This window comes from Pelodiscus sinensis, chromosome 29 (genome assembly GCF_049634645.1).
Source record: "Pelodiscus sinensis isolate JC-2024 chromosome 29, ASM4963464v1, whole genome shotgun sequence".
NCBI lineage: Eukaryota > Metazoa > Chordata > Testudines > Trionychidae > Pelodiscus > Pelodiscus sinensis.
The window spans coordinates 11,127,375-11,145,118 of NC_134739.1; the positions used below are offsets into that span (position 1 = coordinate 11,127,375).

The following is a 17,744-nucleotide window of genomic DNA, read 5'->3' on the forward strand; positions in this document are numbered from 1 at the left end:
ATTTTTTTTTTTTCCAATTAAGCTCCAGCCATTTAAGCACAAACATCCTTCATCCGGATCGTCGGGGGAGGTGGAACTGTACAGTCGCCGCTGCTCGAGTACAACGTGATTGCTATCGAAATGCATAAGGGCTGCCAGTCGGTGACTGCTTTGTAACATACAGGCCACCCGGCTCCCTCCCGCCCACGCCACGCTGGCTGCATTCAGGGTGGCTGGAATTTGAGCCGTGTGTGTGTCTGCTCGGAGTCGGGCGACCCAAGCGTCGCAAAAAACCATTTCAAATTAAAGGAGCGATAATAATTCATAGGAAAAAATAAGATGTAAAAATTACATTTTAATAAATAAAACCAGTTTGACATGAATGAAGGAGGACGATTGTGCACGTCGAAAATATAAATATATAAAAATAATATAAAAATAGTTACAGGAAAGTCGCATTCACAACAGCCCTCTCTTGTTTTCTTGGAGGAAGAGCTAGAGACCTCCCTGGCCTTCAGTGAGAATGGCCACTACCCCAATAAGGACTTTGCTAATTAAGGAGCCTGCCCTCCTGCCGGGCTGTTAAATAATAATTAGTTTTGCATATCTGCACTAGACTATTAACAAAAACAATGCTAGCCAATTCTGGCCCTGCGCTGGCCACAAGCCAGGAAGGAAAATACTTTTAAAGTGTATTCATCTGGGGATTACCCACTTGTGTGGAGGGGGAAACTGAGGCAGGGATCAGGGAAGGGACATGCCTGTGGGCATGCAGGTAGTCTGTAGGAGAGCTGGGAGCCCGCTACTTGCCCCACCTCCCAGGTATAAGAAGGAGGGACGTGGCTTGGGCCGCGGGCTACACCAGGTGCATGCTTGGGGCCTGAGCTAGAGCTCATTGAGGGCAAATGGGGGGGTTGGCAGAGTACAGGTTTCTCTACGCTCAAGGAGCTGATCACTCCCAGCAATCCCCTCTCAGCAGGTGGCTCTGCCAGCCTACTCGCTTGCCCTCAGCTGGCCAGGAAAAAAAATTAAGCCTCACACCAGCTTTGTGAGGTAGGTAAACATCAGCATCCCCCATTTGACATATGGGGAAACCGAGGCACAAGTGGTTGCCCAAGATCCCACAGGGACTTGGGCCAGAGCTGGTACTCAAGAGCTCAGTCTGGCTACCAAACAGCAAGCGGCCGGTCCTGCATATGCTCATTTGTTTAAATATTAAACAGTAACGCCATTGCACACATATATCAATATGCAGCACCAGCAGCCCCGAGCCGGCTGCCTGCTTCTGGCTTTGCTGAGGTTGCCAAACAATCAGCGCAGATGCCCGGGACTCGCTAGACAGGAAAGGGATTGTGACCTCAAACATCCACCGTGGAACCTGTTGCGCGGAAAGACATCCGCCCCCAGGTTCCAAGCCCCTATAAATATTAAATAGCCATAAATATTAAATAATAATTTCTCATCTGTGGGCTCTGGCGGTGTTTGCAGCGGGGTCGTGTGCGGGGATGCACCAGCCGGGCGGAGCTCACAGATGAGAAATAAATAACCTTAAAATAGCTCAATGGGACTGGAGGTCCTGAATTCGTTGGGGCAGACTCAGTGTTCGGGACTTAGTCGTAACTAGGCGCCTCTGACCACCCAGCCTGTCCCAGTTTTTCACGCCAGCTGTCAGGTCACCCAGAGAGAGACCCGGCCCCAGCCTCAAACCTCGGCAACAGTTCACAGGGGTTTGGGGCAGGGGTTAGCTGCTGCTAAAAGCCCCACCCAGTCCCGTAGCTGGGAAGGTGGGTGGTTGCTTTGCAGAGTGGTGGTTCGCTGGGGAGGGCTTTGGGCATAAGGAGGAATCGAGGGACGGTCCTTGCCCCCCGTGCAGCCCTCCCTTAGATCTCAAAGCCCAGCCCCTCCGATGCGCCGATGCGGGGAAGGCGGCCGTGGCGCGTCCCCGTCACAGCTGCGTGAGGTGCCGGAGGGCCCGGAGGGCCATCTCCAGGAAGCGCTGGAAGTTGGCGAGGATGATGAATCCGCCGGCTTGTTTCTCGAAGTCGGAGGAGAAGCTGGGCAGGGGGCCCTGGCCCTCGGCCACGGGGTACGTCACCGTGTTCAGCCCCAGGTCTTCCATCTGCAGGAGCGGGAGGCAGGGAGCCACGTTAGGGAGGGAGCCAGGGCCTGACACTCCTGGGGCACCCAGACCCTGCCCTGGACACGTGGCCTCCCGCAGGCCCAAAGCGCCCCAAGCCTCAGTCGAGTGGCAGGTCAGGGCCAGGTCCCTGGGCCGCTGTCCCTGTCCCAGTCAAGCACGCTGGGCCCGGGAATGCAGCAGGGTGATGGGAAGAGGGGGACCTGGCTGCCCTCCCACCCGCCGGGCGAGCCACGGCCAGAGCGAAGCCCCAGGAGTCTGGGGGCCTGGTCCAACCCGCCGGGCGAGCCACGGCCAGAGCGGAGCCCCAGGAGTCTGGGGGCCTGGTCCCACGCCCCGGGCGAGCCACGGCCAGAGCGAAGCCCCAGGAGTCTGGGGGCCTGGTCCCACCCGCCGGGCGAGCCACGGCCAGAGCGAAGCCCCAGGAGTCTGGGGGCCTGGTCCCACCCGCCGGGCGAGCCACGGCCAGAGCGGAGCCCCAGGAGTCTGGGGGCCTGGTCCCACCCGCCGGGCGAGCCACGGCCAGAGCGAAGCCCCAGGAGTCTGGGGGCCTGGTCCCACCCGCCGGGCGAGCCACGGCAAGAGCGAAGCCCCAGGAGTCTGGGGGTCTGGTCCCACCCGCCGGGCGAGCCACGGCCAGAGCGAAGCCCCAGGAGTCTGGGGGCCTGGTCCCACCCGCCGGGTGAGCCACGGCCGGGGCGGAGCCCCAGGAGTCTGGGGGCCTGGTCCCACCCGCCGGGTGAGCCACGGCCGGGGCGGAGCCCCAGGAGTCTGGGGGCCTGGTCCCACCCGCCGGGCGAGCCACGGCCAGAGCGAAGCCCCAGGAGTCTGGGGGCCTGGTCCCACCCGCCGGGCGAGCCACGGCCAGAGCGAAGCCCCAGGAGTCTGGGGGCCTGGTCCCACCCGCCGGGCGAGCCACGGCCGGGGCGGAGCCCCAGGAGTCTGGGGGCCTGGTCCCACCCGCCGGGCGAGCCACGGCCGGGGCGGAGCCCCAGGAGTCTGGGGGCCTGGTCCCACCCGCCGGGCGAGCCACGGCCAGGGCGGAGCCCCAGGAGTCTGGGGGCCTGGTCCCACCCGCCGGGCGAGCCACGGCCGGGGCGGAGCCCCAGGAGTCTGGGGGCCTGGTCCCACCCGCCGGGCGAGCCACGGCCAGGGCGGAGCCCCAGGAGTCTGGGGGCCTGGTCCCACCCGCCGGGCGAGCCACGGCCAGGGCGGAGCCCCAGGAGTCTGGGGGCCTGGTCCCACCCGCCGGGCGAGCCACGGCCAGAGCGAAGCCCCAGGAGTCTGGGGGCCTGGTCCCACCTGCCGGGTGAGCTACGGCCGGGGCGAAGCCCCAGGAGTCTGGGGGCCTGGTCCCACCCGCCGGGCGAGCCACGGCCAGGGCGGAGCCTCAGGAGTCTGGGGGCCTGGTCCCACCCGCCGGGCGAGCCACGGCCAGGGCGGAGCCCCAGGAGTCTGGGGGCCTGGTCCCACCCGCCGGGCGAGCCACGGCCAGAGCGAAGCCCCAGGAGTCTGGGGGCCTGGTCCCACCCGCCGGGCGAGCCACGTTCGGGGCGAAGCCCCAGGAGTCTGGGGGCCTGGTCCCACCCGCCGGGCGAGCCACAGCCAGAGCGAAGCCCCAGGAGTCTGGGGGCCTGGTCCCACCCGCCGGGCGAGCCGCGCACCTGCTGCTGAATGTTCGTGGACAGGTTGGAGACGTCCAGCCGCAGGGGGTCCACGAGGCTGGAGTGGGCCGGCAGGAGCGGGAGGAGGAGGGCGAGGTGGCCGTGGTAGATCTGGAGCCCGTCCCGGATCTGGCTGAAGCAGGCATCCTGTGGGCACGAGAGGGAAGGCGTTTAGCGCGGAGGCCGGCGCTGGGACGCGGGCCCATTCGGTGCTGCCGGGCCCTGACCGCCCTCTCTTCCGGGCGGCGTCTATCTCGGCGAAACACGCTGCCGGCGGTGACCCTCCAGCATGGCAGCGGGCCCCTTCTCCCTGGCGGGGTCCCTGGGACTCCCCTCGGGCCAGGGAAGTGACCATTGAGCTCAACACCCCGCAAAGGCCGGAGGGCGCCCACAGGCCAGGCTGAGGGATCCGTGGCGCTCTGCTGGGCACCACGGAGGCTGGCGCGGGGTGTCCCCGAGGACGGGAAGGGCTGAGCCAAGTTCCAGAGGCGTTTGCCAGGGCCGGGAGGAACCCCACCTGGCTGTCTTTGGCGGGAGTATTTTTAGGGTTTGGTTTACAAGCCAGGCCCGGTCTTGGAGTCGCGGCTGCTGACTTAGCTGAGAGCTTGGTAGTTTAGCGGGGGGGGGGGGGGGGGGGGGCAGCATTTGGGTCCTGTGAGCCTGGCAGAGGGACGGGGTTGACGTGGTTCCATTGTTGTGTTAGAGGAGCCCGTCCTGGCAGGAGAGAAGCCGAAGCTGAGAACCATCAGCTCATTGCAGGAGTGTCCTCTGTCCCCCACCTCCCCCCCGGGAGGCACAGCGGGGTGCGGCTCCTCTGACCCTCTCGGAGCTGACCCAGCAGCCACCTGGGAGATGGGTTCTGGTGCCAGCGGGACCTTGCCGGACTCCCTTTGCAGTCGGACTCACCACTTGGAAGGTCTTGCTGTGGCACTGGTCCAGCGGCGCTTGGGTGATGCCCAGTTTCTGCTTGACAAGCAGGAGCTCGTCCTCACTGCACAGTTGAAAGGTCGAACACTGATGTGGGGGGAGAAGAAAAGGCCCCGTCAACATTGCCTCTGTCTCAGCTAGCGAGTAGGGTTGCCAGATGGTTTAACCAAAAATACCGAACATCTCTCCCCCCTTCCCCCCCAAAAAAACCCAAACACACACCGGGGAAAAAATTATTTGAGAAAAAAAGAAAGGGGAGACCAGGGTTGTTCAGCAAAAAAAAAAAAAAAAAAAAAAGCGTGGCCCCTTTAAGAAACACTTTTGAGTCTTTTTGGCTCTAACAGGTGGTCACCGGCAGCTTCCCACCATCTTGCCTCCCTGCACCGGGCCAGACAGCTCCCCTGTGGAACCCGGTAAGCACCCGGGATTTTCACCTCCTGGCTGGGAAAAAATTATAAAATACTGGATATTTTAGATGTCCCGTATTTTCCGAATTTTTTTACCAGCCAGGAGGCGAAAATACCAAATGGTCCGGTTCAATACCAGACACCTGGCAACCCTACTAGCAAGGGCTTTTCCTGGGCCCCCCTCGCGGCTGAGAATGGGGGGACCAGGCTGGGTTCCAGATGCCCCCCAACCCTGGAAACACTCTGGGGAAAACTGGATCCACCATTGTCAAGTGCCAAGCACGACGCAGGGGCAGAGAACAAGACCCAGGGCCCGAGGTGCGAACGAAGCCAGCTGGCGTGGCCGCGGCAAGACGAGGCTCTGGGGGTTGGTTATAGCAGGGCACAAGCTGCACAGGAACCCAGCGTGTGGTGAAAAAGGCTCCTGCCGTTCCGGAGAGCCGTGACAGGTGTCTGAGACCCGCGGAGTGACTGTCCTATCCCGCCCTGCGTTAGGATGGGGAGCCGTTTTCCTCCGCGCTCGCGAGGCAAGAGACAATGGGCTGAAGCTGCCGCCAAGGAGGTGGAGGTCACATGTTGGGAAAAACTTTCTAGCGCCGAGGGGCGTGGCCGGGCTCAGCACCTGCCGGGGAGGGTCTGGGTTTGAGACCCGGCCAGCCCGACTTTTCCGTGATCCTATTCTTCTCGCCTGCCTTTTTCCCAGCAATGTTTTGCTGTTTGCATTTTGGTATCATCCTGCCCGCTGGCCCGGCCCTGAGACGGGCAGGAAAGGAGAGGGGCTCCGCTCTGCGCATTGGCCAGCGTGGTCCTGCGGGACCGTGGAAACCGGATCAAAGCACACAGCTCCGCTGGCGGCAGCCTCCCTGCCCCACCGGGTTAAGAGACTGGAAACCACAGGCTGCAATCTCCAGGAAACATGCCCGTTCCATTCGGATCCCCCGGGCTCGCGGCCTGGCCAAGGGCCGCTTCTAAATTTAACGCGATCGGCGCAAAAAACTTTTTTTGCGGGGAGAGGAGGGGGGCAAATCCTAAGGGCCTGCTTCTGAAAACACCTCGGTGCGGGTGTACCCGGATCGGGCTGCAGACGGGTACGAGGACCAGGCCGGGAGAGGGGCCAAAGCCTGAAGAGGAGGATTCACCATCCTGCTTGCCGCCTGCATCAGGCAGGGCAGAGACACCAGACAGGGAAGGCTGCAGTTTGCACCCGCTGCGCGGACGGATCCTCTGCCTCGTGGCTGGGCAAATTGTCAGGCCTGGTCCCCGAGCAGCGTCCAACGCCCCTGGGCAGGGATGGGCCCGTGTCAGCTTCTTGCTTTGGGGAGGCGAAGACGCACGATTCCTCCTGCCCCGGGGGCCAGCGGCTGCCGGTTGCTCAGTTCGCTGGCTCAGAAGGGCCCTCGTGTGTGACCCTGCCAGTTGGGAGCTGGTCGGGTATCTGTCCCCGAGGAAGTCCTGCCCCACCTCTCTACCTCAAGGGATGGCACCACCGTGACTCCCAGCTTGTCTCCCGCGGCTCAGTCCTCCCCCCAACCCAAGACTAAGCAGGAGCTGCCGGGGGAGCCTGTCTGTCCGGATCTCTGTCCGTCTGCGAGCCTGGGGGAAGATCCCAGCAGAGATGAAGTCAGAATGTCGGTGCTCAGCGCGGGCTGCCAGCACCGTCCCTTGTTAAGTCAAATGCACGGCACAGCTCTCCCCTCCAGGCTGTGGCCCCCAGCATGACCCCCTGCTGCCAGGGAACGCTGCTGCTTTCTCACAGCGGGGGGGAGAAGCCCCTTCGTGCAGCTGGAGAGATGAGCCCCCCCCGGAGTGTGTCGCCTTCCCCCCCTCCCCGCCCCAACCTCCCACGACTGGCCTCCGCGCCTCTCCCGCGACTCACCATGAGCTCCTGCAGCCGGGCCACGTCCCCTTTGATTTTGCGGATGTATTCCAGGTCCTTCTGCAGGAACTGCTGGAAATCTTGGTCCCCGGAGAACTCGGGCAGGGGGGCTGCGTGCAGCATGGTGACCCCCAAGCCCAGCACGGTGCTGACTAGCAACAGCAGCACAGCTGGGGGAGAGAGGGGAAGAGACAGTCAGATGAGTGAGTGCCTGTCAGGCAGGATGCGGCTTATAGCATCACCCCAAAACGTGCTGTGCCCCCAATTAGGGCCCCAATTGATGGTTTCAACAAAAATACCAGACACACTTGACCTTCCATCACAATCGACATTCCATCTTAGTTAGAAAACATCGGACATTTCTATTTTCTCAATGTGTTTCCCGAAGAGAAAGCTCAAATACTGGACTGTCCGGTTCAAAACCAGACCCCTGGCAACCCTACCCCTAATCTCTGCCCAAGGAGCGTCTAAATCAACCCAGCCTCTGTGAAAAGCGCTGACAATTAAGGCGAGAACAGGACTTTGATTTCTGCTTTCAGATGCCCAGAACTCAGAACTTTTTGGCAGTGAGACAAACACACCCGTAATCTGTACAAAATAAACCCCACCTGTGCCAAACATAACCCAGCCTGTATCAAACACGTGCCTTTCAAATGGGTGTATTTGTCCTCCCCGCTAGTCTTTTCCTGATTATACATAGACAAATATAGTAGGAAGAAGGGAAAAAAAGATTTTTAAAAAAATAAAGATCAGAAAAACGAGCCAATCCTCCCACAGAGCAAATGTAGAAAGGGTTAGTCCCCAAATCAAACTTACCAGCCCGCTCACCTAGAATAAATCCAGGCAGTTTGCTACTAGGAGATCAGTGGCTACCGTTTCTGTGGCTGTTGAGTGAAGATTCATACTTACTTTCAAGTGATCTCATTCTAAGTGCCAGGATCTTCTGGAATCTCCTCCCCTTTCAAGTTTATGACAGTTCCCGGGAATGCAAATCAGGCAGATACAAAAGCTGCACTAGTCCCTTTCAGTTCACGAATGCTGAACCTCTCATCAATACAAGGCATTTATAGTCTTGTAGGGGAAAATTCACTGTGATGAAATCATGACAAATCCTTCAGCTCACGACTAAATTCCTAGAATATTTACTCTGATAGATTTTGGATTTCGCCAAAAGGTGGTTTTTTTTTTTAATTGTTTAATGGCTCCAACTGGTTGTCCTGGAGAGCTACTTTGTGGCTGTTAGATCCATTCTCCAGCCCTCTGGGGCAAGATGAAGAGAAACTCCATTGCCTTTTGAACCTCACAACAGCCCCAAAGCCGGCCTCTCCCCAAAATATCAGATGTCGTTGTGAGCGGACCAGACATCTCACTCCTGATCACACTTGGTTATCCTTAAAATTAAAAATAAGCAGCTGCTTTGTTCTGGAGCAACCTGAGAGGAGCGATTGTTGATTTAACCAAGTGCCTAGGTCTTTCCTTATTGCTTTGTTTGCTTGTGGTCAAGTAGAACCACTCATGTGGTATGTGCTTTGCCACCAATGAAACCAGCATGTCTGGGCTTGCAGAGAGACACCTGTGCGTTAGGCATGGAGGGGGGCCCCTCGCCAGGGTGTCTGAACCCCAGACAGTCCCAGCCCACCCTCAGGAGAGAGGGAAGGATCACGAGTCCCAAAGAGGGAAACCGAGGCACGGCAAGGCTTTCGGCTGGCTTTCAAAGGTGGCTAGTGATGCTGGATGTCTCGCGGAAGGCCCTAAAATCAAGGAGCTGCCCTTGAAGATCTTGGCAGAAGGGACAGACCCCCAGGGCTGACGCCGGTTCCCTCTCCGTCTGCCTTGTCTCTCTGGGGGGCTAGCACGCTGGGGCAGGAATGCCTGTGGGTGAAATTCAAGGCCGTGGGACTCTTGCTGTGGATCTCAGCAGGGCCAGGACGTCAGCGTATGTGCAGCAGCCCCGCAGCGCCGGTGGGGGACAAACGCCACTCGGGGCCTCTTCCCAGCTGCGCTGGCTGTCTTGGGATTTGGGATGGCAAAGGTTAACGGGTTAAGCAGTGGGGTGGAGCAGATCCTCCCCCGTGCCTGCCTTTAATCAATGAACCCGTTAACCAATGAAACCGGATTTGACATCCCTACTCGGGATGGGGAAGGGGCCTACGACGCCAGATGTGGCCACACCCCAGCAACCCGGTGGCGGTCGCCTTTGGCGTTCCTTTCCCGGATTCAAGGATCTGACGCGGGTGCTGCTTCCGAACTCCTCGGCGTTCTCTCTTTGGCAGGCTGGTGGGGAAACCACTGCCCGGCGCCCGGCTGGCCTGCCTGACACGGAGCCAGCTGAACCAGCTCCTGATTGGGGGTGGGGCGACGTCTCCGCGGCCCCCGGGAGTTGGGCTGGGGAGCTGGGTTTGAGCCCAGCCCCGTGGCAGAGCAGGTGCAGCACGTAGTGGGCCGGCCTGGAATGTGTTGTCCGGGCTCCTTTTAACCGCAAGCTCCATGTTCCACCAGCCTGGGAATGAGGAAATGGGGATTCTGGGTAAGTCCCAGAGCAATAAAAAATCCAACCCGCACAGCCCTGGCACGGGGAGGGAAACCATGTGTCCAGCACCACCTCTCAGAGCCAAGTGATGTGGGGAAGGGGGAGCTGGGACCTGACTCTCCCCCCCGCCACACACTTCACCTCTGTGGTCTTGATCAAATCCCCTCATCTCCGGGGCCAGTCAGCAGGCTTGGGTTGTTCCATGGATGTTCTCCCCACCTGGGCTCCGCGGGGATCCCCGGTTCCAGCGAGGGTAGGTCCGCCAGAGGCAACAGCTCCCGGTTTTGAAGGAAGCATGAACAGAGCGTAACCTGAGCCCGCCCGCCCCAGGCAATTGCTCTGAGAGGCGCAAATTATGCCAGCCACCTCAATGGAGTGTTAACTCTGAACCCTAAGGACAACCTGGACGCTTTCGGTGGTGCTCTGCCGCTGATTCATTTGAGCAGCACCACTTAGCTGGCGCTTGTGCCCTAAGCTGGAACGGCTGCTTTGGCAAAAGAAAGAGCCGAGGGGGGTCACACAGTGGGGGGTGGGGGGGCAGAAGAGCCGGAAAAGTTCTAACTTTTGGCTCCACCCGCTCCCCCAGCTCCAGCTGTCCTCCTCCGAAGGCCCCCATAGGGAGGTGCGTAGGGCCCCACCTGCTTCCCAGATTGAGCCAAAAGAACAAGCAGCTACCTCTGGGGAGAGCGTAAGGAGGCCGGGGCGGGGGAACGAAGTGGAAAGGAATCGGAGGAGAAGCAGGCTGGGGATACCCCAGGGCAGGCAGCACCTGTTGGGATTGGTGTTGAGCTGGTGAAAGGGACAAAATCGCAGATCCCTGGAGTGTGGGGATGTCACTGATGCACCGGCTGGGCCCGCTGGCTTACAGGAGAGAGAGGAAACTGAGGCGGGGCCAGGTCTGATGCTAGGTTTCTGGTGCCCTGTTGTGGAACCTGACAGACAGTTCCCTGCGCTGCCCACTAGACCCATAACAACAGCCAAACTGGGTCAGGCCAAAGGCCCATCTAGCCCAGTGTCCTGTCTGCTGATAGTAGCCAGTGCCAGGTGCCCCAGAGGGAGTGAACAGAACAGGAAATCATCACGTGATCCCTCCTCTGTCACCCATTCCCAGCCTCTGACAAACAGAGACTAGGGACACCATTCCTGCCCATCCTGGCTAATAGCCACTGATGGACCTAACCTCCATGAATTTATCTAGCTCTTTTTTGAACCCTGTTAGAGTCCTGGCCTTCACAACATCCTGTGGCGAGGAGTTCCACCGGTTAACTGTGCATTGTGTTCCTGACTTCAGGCGATAATTCAAGTAATCCAAGGCTATAACACTGCTCCTAAGGATCTGAATTGTTTTCATAAAAGAGAAGTTAGCTTAGTGGTTGGAGCGCAAGGGATGGGGCATCAGGACTCCTGGGTTCTCTCGCTTGCTCGATGGTCCGGGGAGTGGCTAGCTCCCCCTCTCTGTGCCAGGGACTGGAGAAATGGGGTATGAATGCCAATTGCTCACCAGCCTGATCTGCATCACGTCCTTCTACAGGCTGCAAGGCAGAATTCAGTGTACTCCATAAACATTTCTGGCTGATGCTCGCCCGGGGGACAGGGGCCAACCCTGCCTGTGGCTCCCTGACTGGAGACAGGCTGGAGAGCCCCTCGCCGTGGGCTGGGCAGAGCCGGTGCCCTGGGGAATGTCGCTGGTTGGGAGGCAGAGTCTCCCAACATACAGCCTCTGGCGGGAAGGCCGGTGGCAAAGTTTCCAGGCTTTCAAATGTCCCTCCAGCTGCAGCCCGATTTCAGGCCCTGACCCCGCTGGGCGGCGAAAGGAGCGAGGGGACGAAATCACCCCTGTGGGTCTTGATCCCTGGGACGGCCGATGCCCCCTCCTTGGAACTGGGGAAGATGGAAAGTGCTGGCTCAGGGTGACCCATTGGGCGTGTCAGCTGCCTTTTGTTTTTCAAGAATTCGGGCCATTAAAAAGAAGAGTGTGTGAGTCAGAAACAGGCCTGGAGGGGAAGTCAGAGCGGCTTTCTCTTGCAGGGCCTGGGGGCAAGCCCAGGAGCGACGGGGATGGGCATGTGAGAGGGAGCTGGGTCATGGTTATCAGGCTTGGTGGAGTTTCCACCAGGCTTGGCCAACCCCCTTGGGAAACGTGACCTTTTGTGGTGGAGCCACAGCGTTTGAGCAACCCCGAGCTCCACGCCCCAGGCCGGAGGCTCTGCTAGGCCTGAGACTGAGCTGAGGGGAGGGGGCTGAGCTAGCCAGAGCAGCTGTCCCCCCCCCCCCCCCCCGCCAGCGTGGATGGGGCTCACGGAGAGTCCTGCCCACATAGCAACCACGCCTGAGCCCTGGACCGGGCGGACCCACGGGCCCCGGGCACGTCACGGGGGGGAAGGACTCTTCTTTGCGGCACCTTCTCCCAGGGTGTCGCTCAGCCCAACTCAGCTGGAGAGCTCACGGCGCAGAAAGCCCCCGCCCCCGCGTAGGGTTACCAGATGGCTTTCAAAAAAATACCGGACACACATGATCTCAGAATGGGAGGGGGGGACCAGTTGGGAGGGAAACAGGGCTGGTCAAGAGAGGGTCAGGGAGAGCGGGGCTGATCGCGGCGGGGGGGGGGGAGGGCTGGCTGGGAAGAGGTCGGGGGGAGCGGGGCTCGCTGGGGGGATCCGGCTGTTGGGGAGCAGGGCTGGCCGGGAGGGGGTTGGGGGAAGCGGGGCTCGCTGGGAAGAACTGGCCAGCGGGGAGCGGGGCTGGCTGGGAGGGGGTTGAGGGGGGAAGGCCTCGCTGGGAGGAACTGGCCGGCGGGGAGCAGGGCTGGCTGGGAGGGGGTTGGGGGGGGGGGGCTGGTCGGGAAGGGGTTGGGAGGAGCGGGGCTCGCTGGGGGGAACTGGCCGGCGGGGAGCAGGGCTGGCAGGGAAGGGGTTGAGGGGGGAAGGCCTCGCTGGGGGGAACTGGCCGGCAGGGAGCAGGGCTGGCAGGGAAGGGGTTGAGGGGGGAAGGCCTTGCTGGGGGGAACTGGCCGGCAGGGAGCAGGCTGGCAGGGAAGGGGTTGAGGGGGGAAGGCCTCGCTGGGGGGAACTGGCCGGCGGGGAGCCGGGCTGGCCCGGGCACATGCAGATCTTGGGGTGCTGCCCGACCCACACATGGTCCCAGCGGGGTGCACGGGCGAGTCCATCCTGCCTCGGCCCCGGCCCCGCCCCCCTCCTCTCTACTGCATACTGCCTGGCTGGTGGACACGCTCACGCAGCACACAACTACGTCCTGATACTCATGAGAACAATAAAACAATTAGAAAATACCCGACATTTCTATGTCCAGTATTTTCTCAATTTGTTTCCCGGACAGAAAGCTCCAATACCGGCCTGTCCTGTTCAAAACTTTACCCCCGAGACCCGGCCTGGTGTCTGTCTCTGCGCCCCCCGAGCCAATGAGCGGGAGTCACAAGGGAGCGGTCGATTGTGCGTCCTGGGGGGTGAGTGGATGTAGAAATCCGCAGGCCAAGGTTTTCCTGTTTCCACTGCTGGGGCCTTGCTCCTGGATTGCCTGGGGGGCGGGGCGGGCGAGTGCAGGATGTGACCCAGCCTGGTTTGGAAATCCTGGATGCTTGTAGATTTCCCAAGCGGGAAGAGCTGGGATCAGCTTTTGCTTTTGCTCCCGGAGCAGGGCATGAAGAAACCAGACATGCCCATCGTGCGCGGACACGTTAGTTCATTCTCTCGCCTCGTCACCGCAAACAAATTCAGATGTGAGAGCCCTAGGCTCTACCCCAGTTCCCCTGGAAAGGGAGGCCAGCTGGCCCAGTGGTTAAAGCTTGGGATGCTGGCGGCCCAGTGCAAAGGGGGCGGTGTCAGCATCCGAGGGCAAGGGGCAGTGGGGGCGGCGATGCAGGTACGGATGGGAAAGCCCCAGGGCACTGCCCGGGACCGAGGCTCTCCTGCTAGTTACAGGATTTCACCTTCCCTCAGAAATTGCCCAGTGTTGCTGTGTGCCGTTCAGCCGCAGTGCTCCACCCCAGAGCGGGCTGCATTTTAGGGACGGAGGAGGCGAATCCTCTGGGCGTGGGAGATTTGTTAAGCACCAGAGGGCCCTTTGAGGTGAATGTCTCCATTTCTGGCCAGCTGGGATCTCCCGGCACCCATCACCATAGTCTCTGGGCTCCTCAGGTGGAGGGTGCTAAAGTACCTGCAGCTGGCGGGGTGGGCTGCTGGGGGGGCTGTTTTCTGAGAGGGCCCCTCCTGGGTGGATCCACCTGCTTTAAAGGTGGCCATTCAGCGACTAACAGAGTCCAAGACTGGCTGGGCAGCTCAAACCCAGCCCTCCTGGAGCCTCAGCCAGGCCCTGGAGCAGCTCTGGCCAGGCCGTGGCTGCAGCGCGTCAGCGTGTTCTCCCTCCACCTGCTGTTCTTTGGGCATCTCATCGGGGAAGGAGCCTAGCCCACCTCCCCCTCCTGGAGCCGCACAGAGAGCAGTGGGGACCCACCCTGCATGGCACTGGCCAGGGCTTCTGAGCTCTCCAGGCTGCACACTGAGGCTACGTCTACACTGCAAGCGCGTTTTTGCACAAGAAAATTTACAATAAAACAGCAGAATAGAGGTAGAGTTTCCAGATGGTTTAACCAAAAATACCAAACACCTCCCCCCCCCCCCAAAAAAAAAACAACACTGGGGAAAAATTTCTGTTGAGAAAAAAAGGGAGACCAAAGTTTTTGAGCAAAAAAAAAAAACAACAACCCCATCATGGATCATGGCCCTTTTAAGAAATGCCTTTTGAGGCTTTTTGCTGGCGGCCATCTTGTTTTCCTGCTCGAGCCAACTCCCCTGCAGAACCAGATAAGCTGGGAGGGGGGGGGGGGGGGGGCGGCTGGGCCCGGTTTCTGAGTGTATGTAGGGTTGCCAGGTGTCTAGTATTTTTGCCTCCTGGCAGGGGAAAAAAAAAATCAGAAAATACCAGACATTGTAGGTGTCCACTATTTTCTGCATTTTTTTTTACCGGACAGGAGACAAAAATACCGGACTGTCCGGGTCAATACTGAACACCCGGCAACCCTAAGCAGAGGGCGTTCTGTGGTGTAGGTTTACCTCTTTCTACGAGGAATAACTCCTTTTTGCGCAAGAGTTCTTGCGCAAAAAGAAGTGTGTGGAAGCTCCGCAGGGTTTCTTGCACAAAAAGAGATTATCCAAAAAAGCATCAGAGTTTTCTTGTGCAAGAGCGTCCATGCAGTGTGGACGCTCTCTTGTGCAAAAGCACCTCACTTTTAAGATGTGCTTCGAGGTGTGGACGTGCTTTTCCGCAAAAACTTCTTGCGCAAAAACCCTGCAGTGTAGACAAAGCCTAAGAGTAGGTCTACACTACAGAGCTGTCAGGAAAACGGGCTGCTTTTCTGAGAAAACTTAAGGAACAGCCACACTGCAATTGCTGTCTTCCACAAGAAAATTAGAAGAACCGAGAGGTTTTTTTTCCGGCATTAGTAATCCTCATTCTAGAGGAAGAAGCCTTTTTGCGAAAGAGCTCTTTCACAAAAAGGCGTCTGTGGACAGGAAAGAGGGAATGTTTTCAGAAGAAGAGGAAAGAGGAAAAAGCACAGGTGCCCTGATGGCCACTCCGCCCATAGCAATCACAGCTGACATGCGAGAGAGCGTCCATTCAGACCGGACGCTCTCTTTTGAAAAAGCCGATCACTTTTCCGATGCACTTTGGCAGCGTGGACGCCCTTTCGGAAGACGTTTTTTGGGAAGATCTCTTCCAAAAAAAGCTTCTTCCGAAAGAAGCCTGCAGTGTAGACGTAGCCTCAGTGTCCCGGGTGTAGGCGGGGCCTGAGGCTCCTCTAGGACCCTTGGGTAGGGTTGCCAGATACCTTCACAAAAAATCCCGAACAGGCAGGGAAAAATTGGTTGAGCGCAACAACAACAACAAAAAAAGTCGCCGCACCTTTAAATTACCGCACTCGTCGCTCCCCCCACTCCCTTCCCCGCTTGCCCTTGAAAACACCGCCAGCCATCTTTTTCAGCTGTTGTGCCTTTAAATTACCACACTCCTTGCTCTCCCCACCCGCCCTCGCAGACACTGCCGGCCTTCCCTCTGAGGAAAACAAAAATTATCAGATATTCTGGGGTTTTTTTACCGGACGGAAGGCGAAAATACCGAACTGTCCGGGTGAGAACTGGACACCTGGCAACCCTACCATCCAGCAGATCCAGTCCTGAGTGCGGGGGGATGGCCGGCCTGGCAGGTCTGGCTCCTCACTGCCCTACTGTGGGACCCATGGTCAATCCTGGCATTGCTGGGCCTCAGCTGCCCATCCCAGAATGGGCCCAGCCATCTAGTTCATAGCCCCCACTTGGTGGCCCACAGGGCTTTGACCAGGCCAGGGAACTGTAAAGGGAGTGGGGGGGGGGTCTGTGAGCATCCGCCTGGCTTGAAGCCACCTGGGGCAAGGAAGGGACAAAACCGGCTGGCCGTTGAACACCCACAGCCAAGCAGAGAGCCCTTCCAGGGACAGGGTAGGAGGGGGTGGGGCACCTGCCCCCACCCGGGCCGGCTGCAGCCCTGTCCAGCGAGCAGTTCTTCCACCCGCGGCTGGTCAGGCTCCGTAGCCCCAAGCACAAGGCGACCATTACAAGACAGACTCTAAATAAACGCCAGGGGACGTTCCGGCGCAGGGAGACCCCAGCCCCACTCCCTGCCCTGCTCCGGGGCAGCGGGTGTCAGCCCAGCCTATGTGCCCCCCGCAGCAACAGGCCCTGTCATCTTTTCCATCCATGTGCGGAATAAGTTTTATGTGCAGCCAGCCATGTGCGGATGGGTACCACCGGCAGGAACAGCGGCGGGAGCTCTGCTAATCAGCCAGGCGGCACCAGAATCTCCCCCGAGCGGCTGCCCAAGCACCCGGCTGACCGGCCACGCAGCCCGCTCGCCCCACCCCCAGGGGAAAGCTACCGAGGGGGAGCGGCGGCGTTGGCTGAGACAGCCTCAGCATTGCCTGTGCCAGAGTGGCCACGCTGGGGGCTGTGGGACAGGAGTGAGGGGCACGGACAGAGCCGGGGGCAGGGCCTGGTCTCTTTGCTGCTGGGCGCGCTGCTCTTCCCGGGGGGCCAATGCTCGGTGGGCGACGGCTCAGGGCTAACGGGGCTGAGCCATCGTCCGCGCCCAGCAGGGCTCCAAGGGCTCTCAATGCCCGGCTTGCCAAGGGCTGCAGTGGGGGGCGCCCCCCGGTGGCGCAGTGAAGTTAGGGGACACCAGCGAATAGGTTCCTCCTCTCTCCAGCACTGGGGTGCACGTGCCCTGGGTGGAGAGTTCCCGGGCAGGTCGGCACAGGCCTGGGATCGTGGGCCCCCCGGGGGTCCCCCTTGTGTAGGGAAGGGACTCACTCCCGGACGGCCAGCGGCTCTGTGCAAAGCGACCCCCCCCCCCTCGCCGGAGCCGTGGCCCCAGCTGTCCCAAGCCCCACTGGCTTCCCCTGTGGGAACTGGGATTCGTCCACCGAGCCGGGCTTGGCTGAGTCGAATCCTCTGGCGGCCCCTTCCTAGCAGCCCGGTCACTTCCACCAGGCCTCTCCCCGCCACAGCCTGGGGGCGACCCGTCTCCGCCTCTCCCAACTCGACGGGCACAGTCAGTCTCCTACAGCCAGAGCAGCGCGGCCAGCGGACCACCCGGACCCTCCTCCTGGCCGATCCCTGGCCACTACCCCCACTGGCGCGTGTGACAGCCCCAGGGCGGCTGGCTGCAATGGGCCGGGACAAGCAAACGTACCGGAGCCGGGTGCTTCTCTGCTTCCTGAATGGCCTGCTAGAGGCGGGGGCCAGGCTCTCAAGGCAGGCAGGCACCTGAGGCTAGTGAAGAGCTTGCCCAAGCAGCAGGCTCATCAGGCAGCTGTGGCCAATGAAGGTCGGGCTGGGCTACTTTAGAAGGTTTCTTCCCAGGTAAGGGAGTGTGAGTGGACTGGACTGGACAAGGAACATGTGTTTGCATGGGCAGTGGATAAAGCTAGGGCTGGGGGAAGCAAGCCCCCCCCCACCCCGTCCCTTTGACTGAGGCTCTCCCCCTGTGTGACCCCCCCCACGAGGAGGGCAGGTGTTTGTGCCCCCCAGCTTCCCTGGCCCTGGCGGGTGGGCGCTGGGGGCACCTTCTCTCCGCCCCAGTATGCCTACGGTAGGGATGCCGGGGTGAAGTCTGGGCGGGGCAGGCAGACTTGCCCACCTAGCGTACCTGCTGCCCCGAGAGGTTGGGCTGAAGC

At 60.2% G+C, this 17,744-nt stretch overlaps 1 protein-coding gene across 4 annotated transcripts; it reads right to left on the minus strand.

Moving 5' to 3' along the window:
- Positions 1 to 117: 117 nt before the first annotated feature.
- Positions 118 to 17,379, minus strand: CSF3 (colony stimulating factor 3). Of its 4 annotated transcripts, none has more exons than XM_075911425.1 (5): positions 7,900 to 8,018; positions 6,991 to 7,160; positions 4,687 to 4,794; positions 3,781 to 3,927; positions 118 to 2,098 (listed from the first exon to the last, which is right to left on the minus strand). In XM_075911425.1, exons 1-5 carry the CDS (start codon positions 7,913 to 7,915, stop codon positions 1,925 to 1,927), a joined length of 615 nt encoding a protein of 204 aa, XP_075767540.1. In that variant the 5' UTR covers positions 7,916 to 8,018; the 3' UTR covers positions 118 to 1,924. The 4 variants fall into 4 exon arrangements, with proteins under 4 accessions (XP_075767540.1, XP_075767543.1, XP_075767541.1 ...); XM_075911428.1 differs by having other exon boundaries at positions 119 to 2,098; positions 7,819 to 7,925; XM_075911426.1 differs by having other exon boundaries at positions 119 to 2,098; positions 7,807 to 7,913.
- Positions 17,380 to 17,744: the final 365 nt, after the last annotated feature.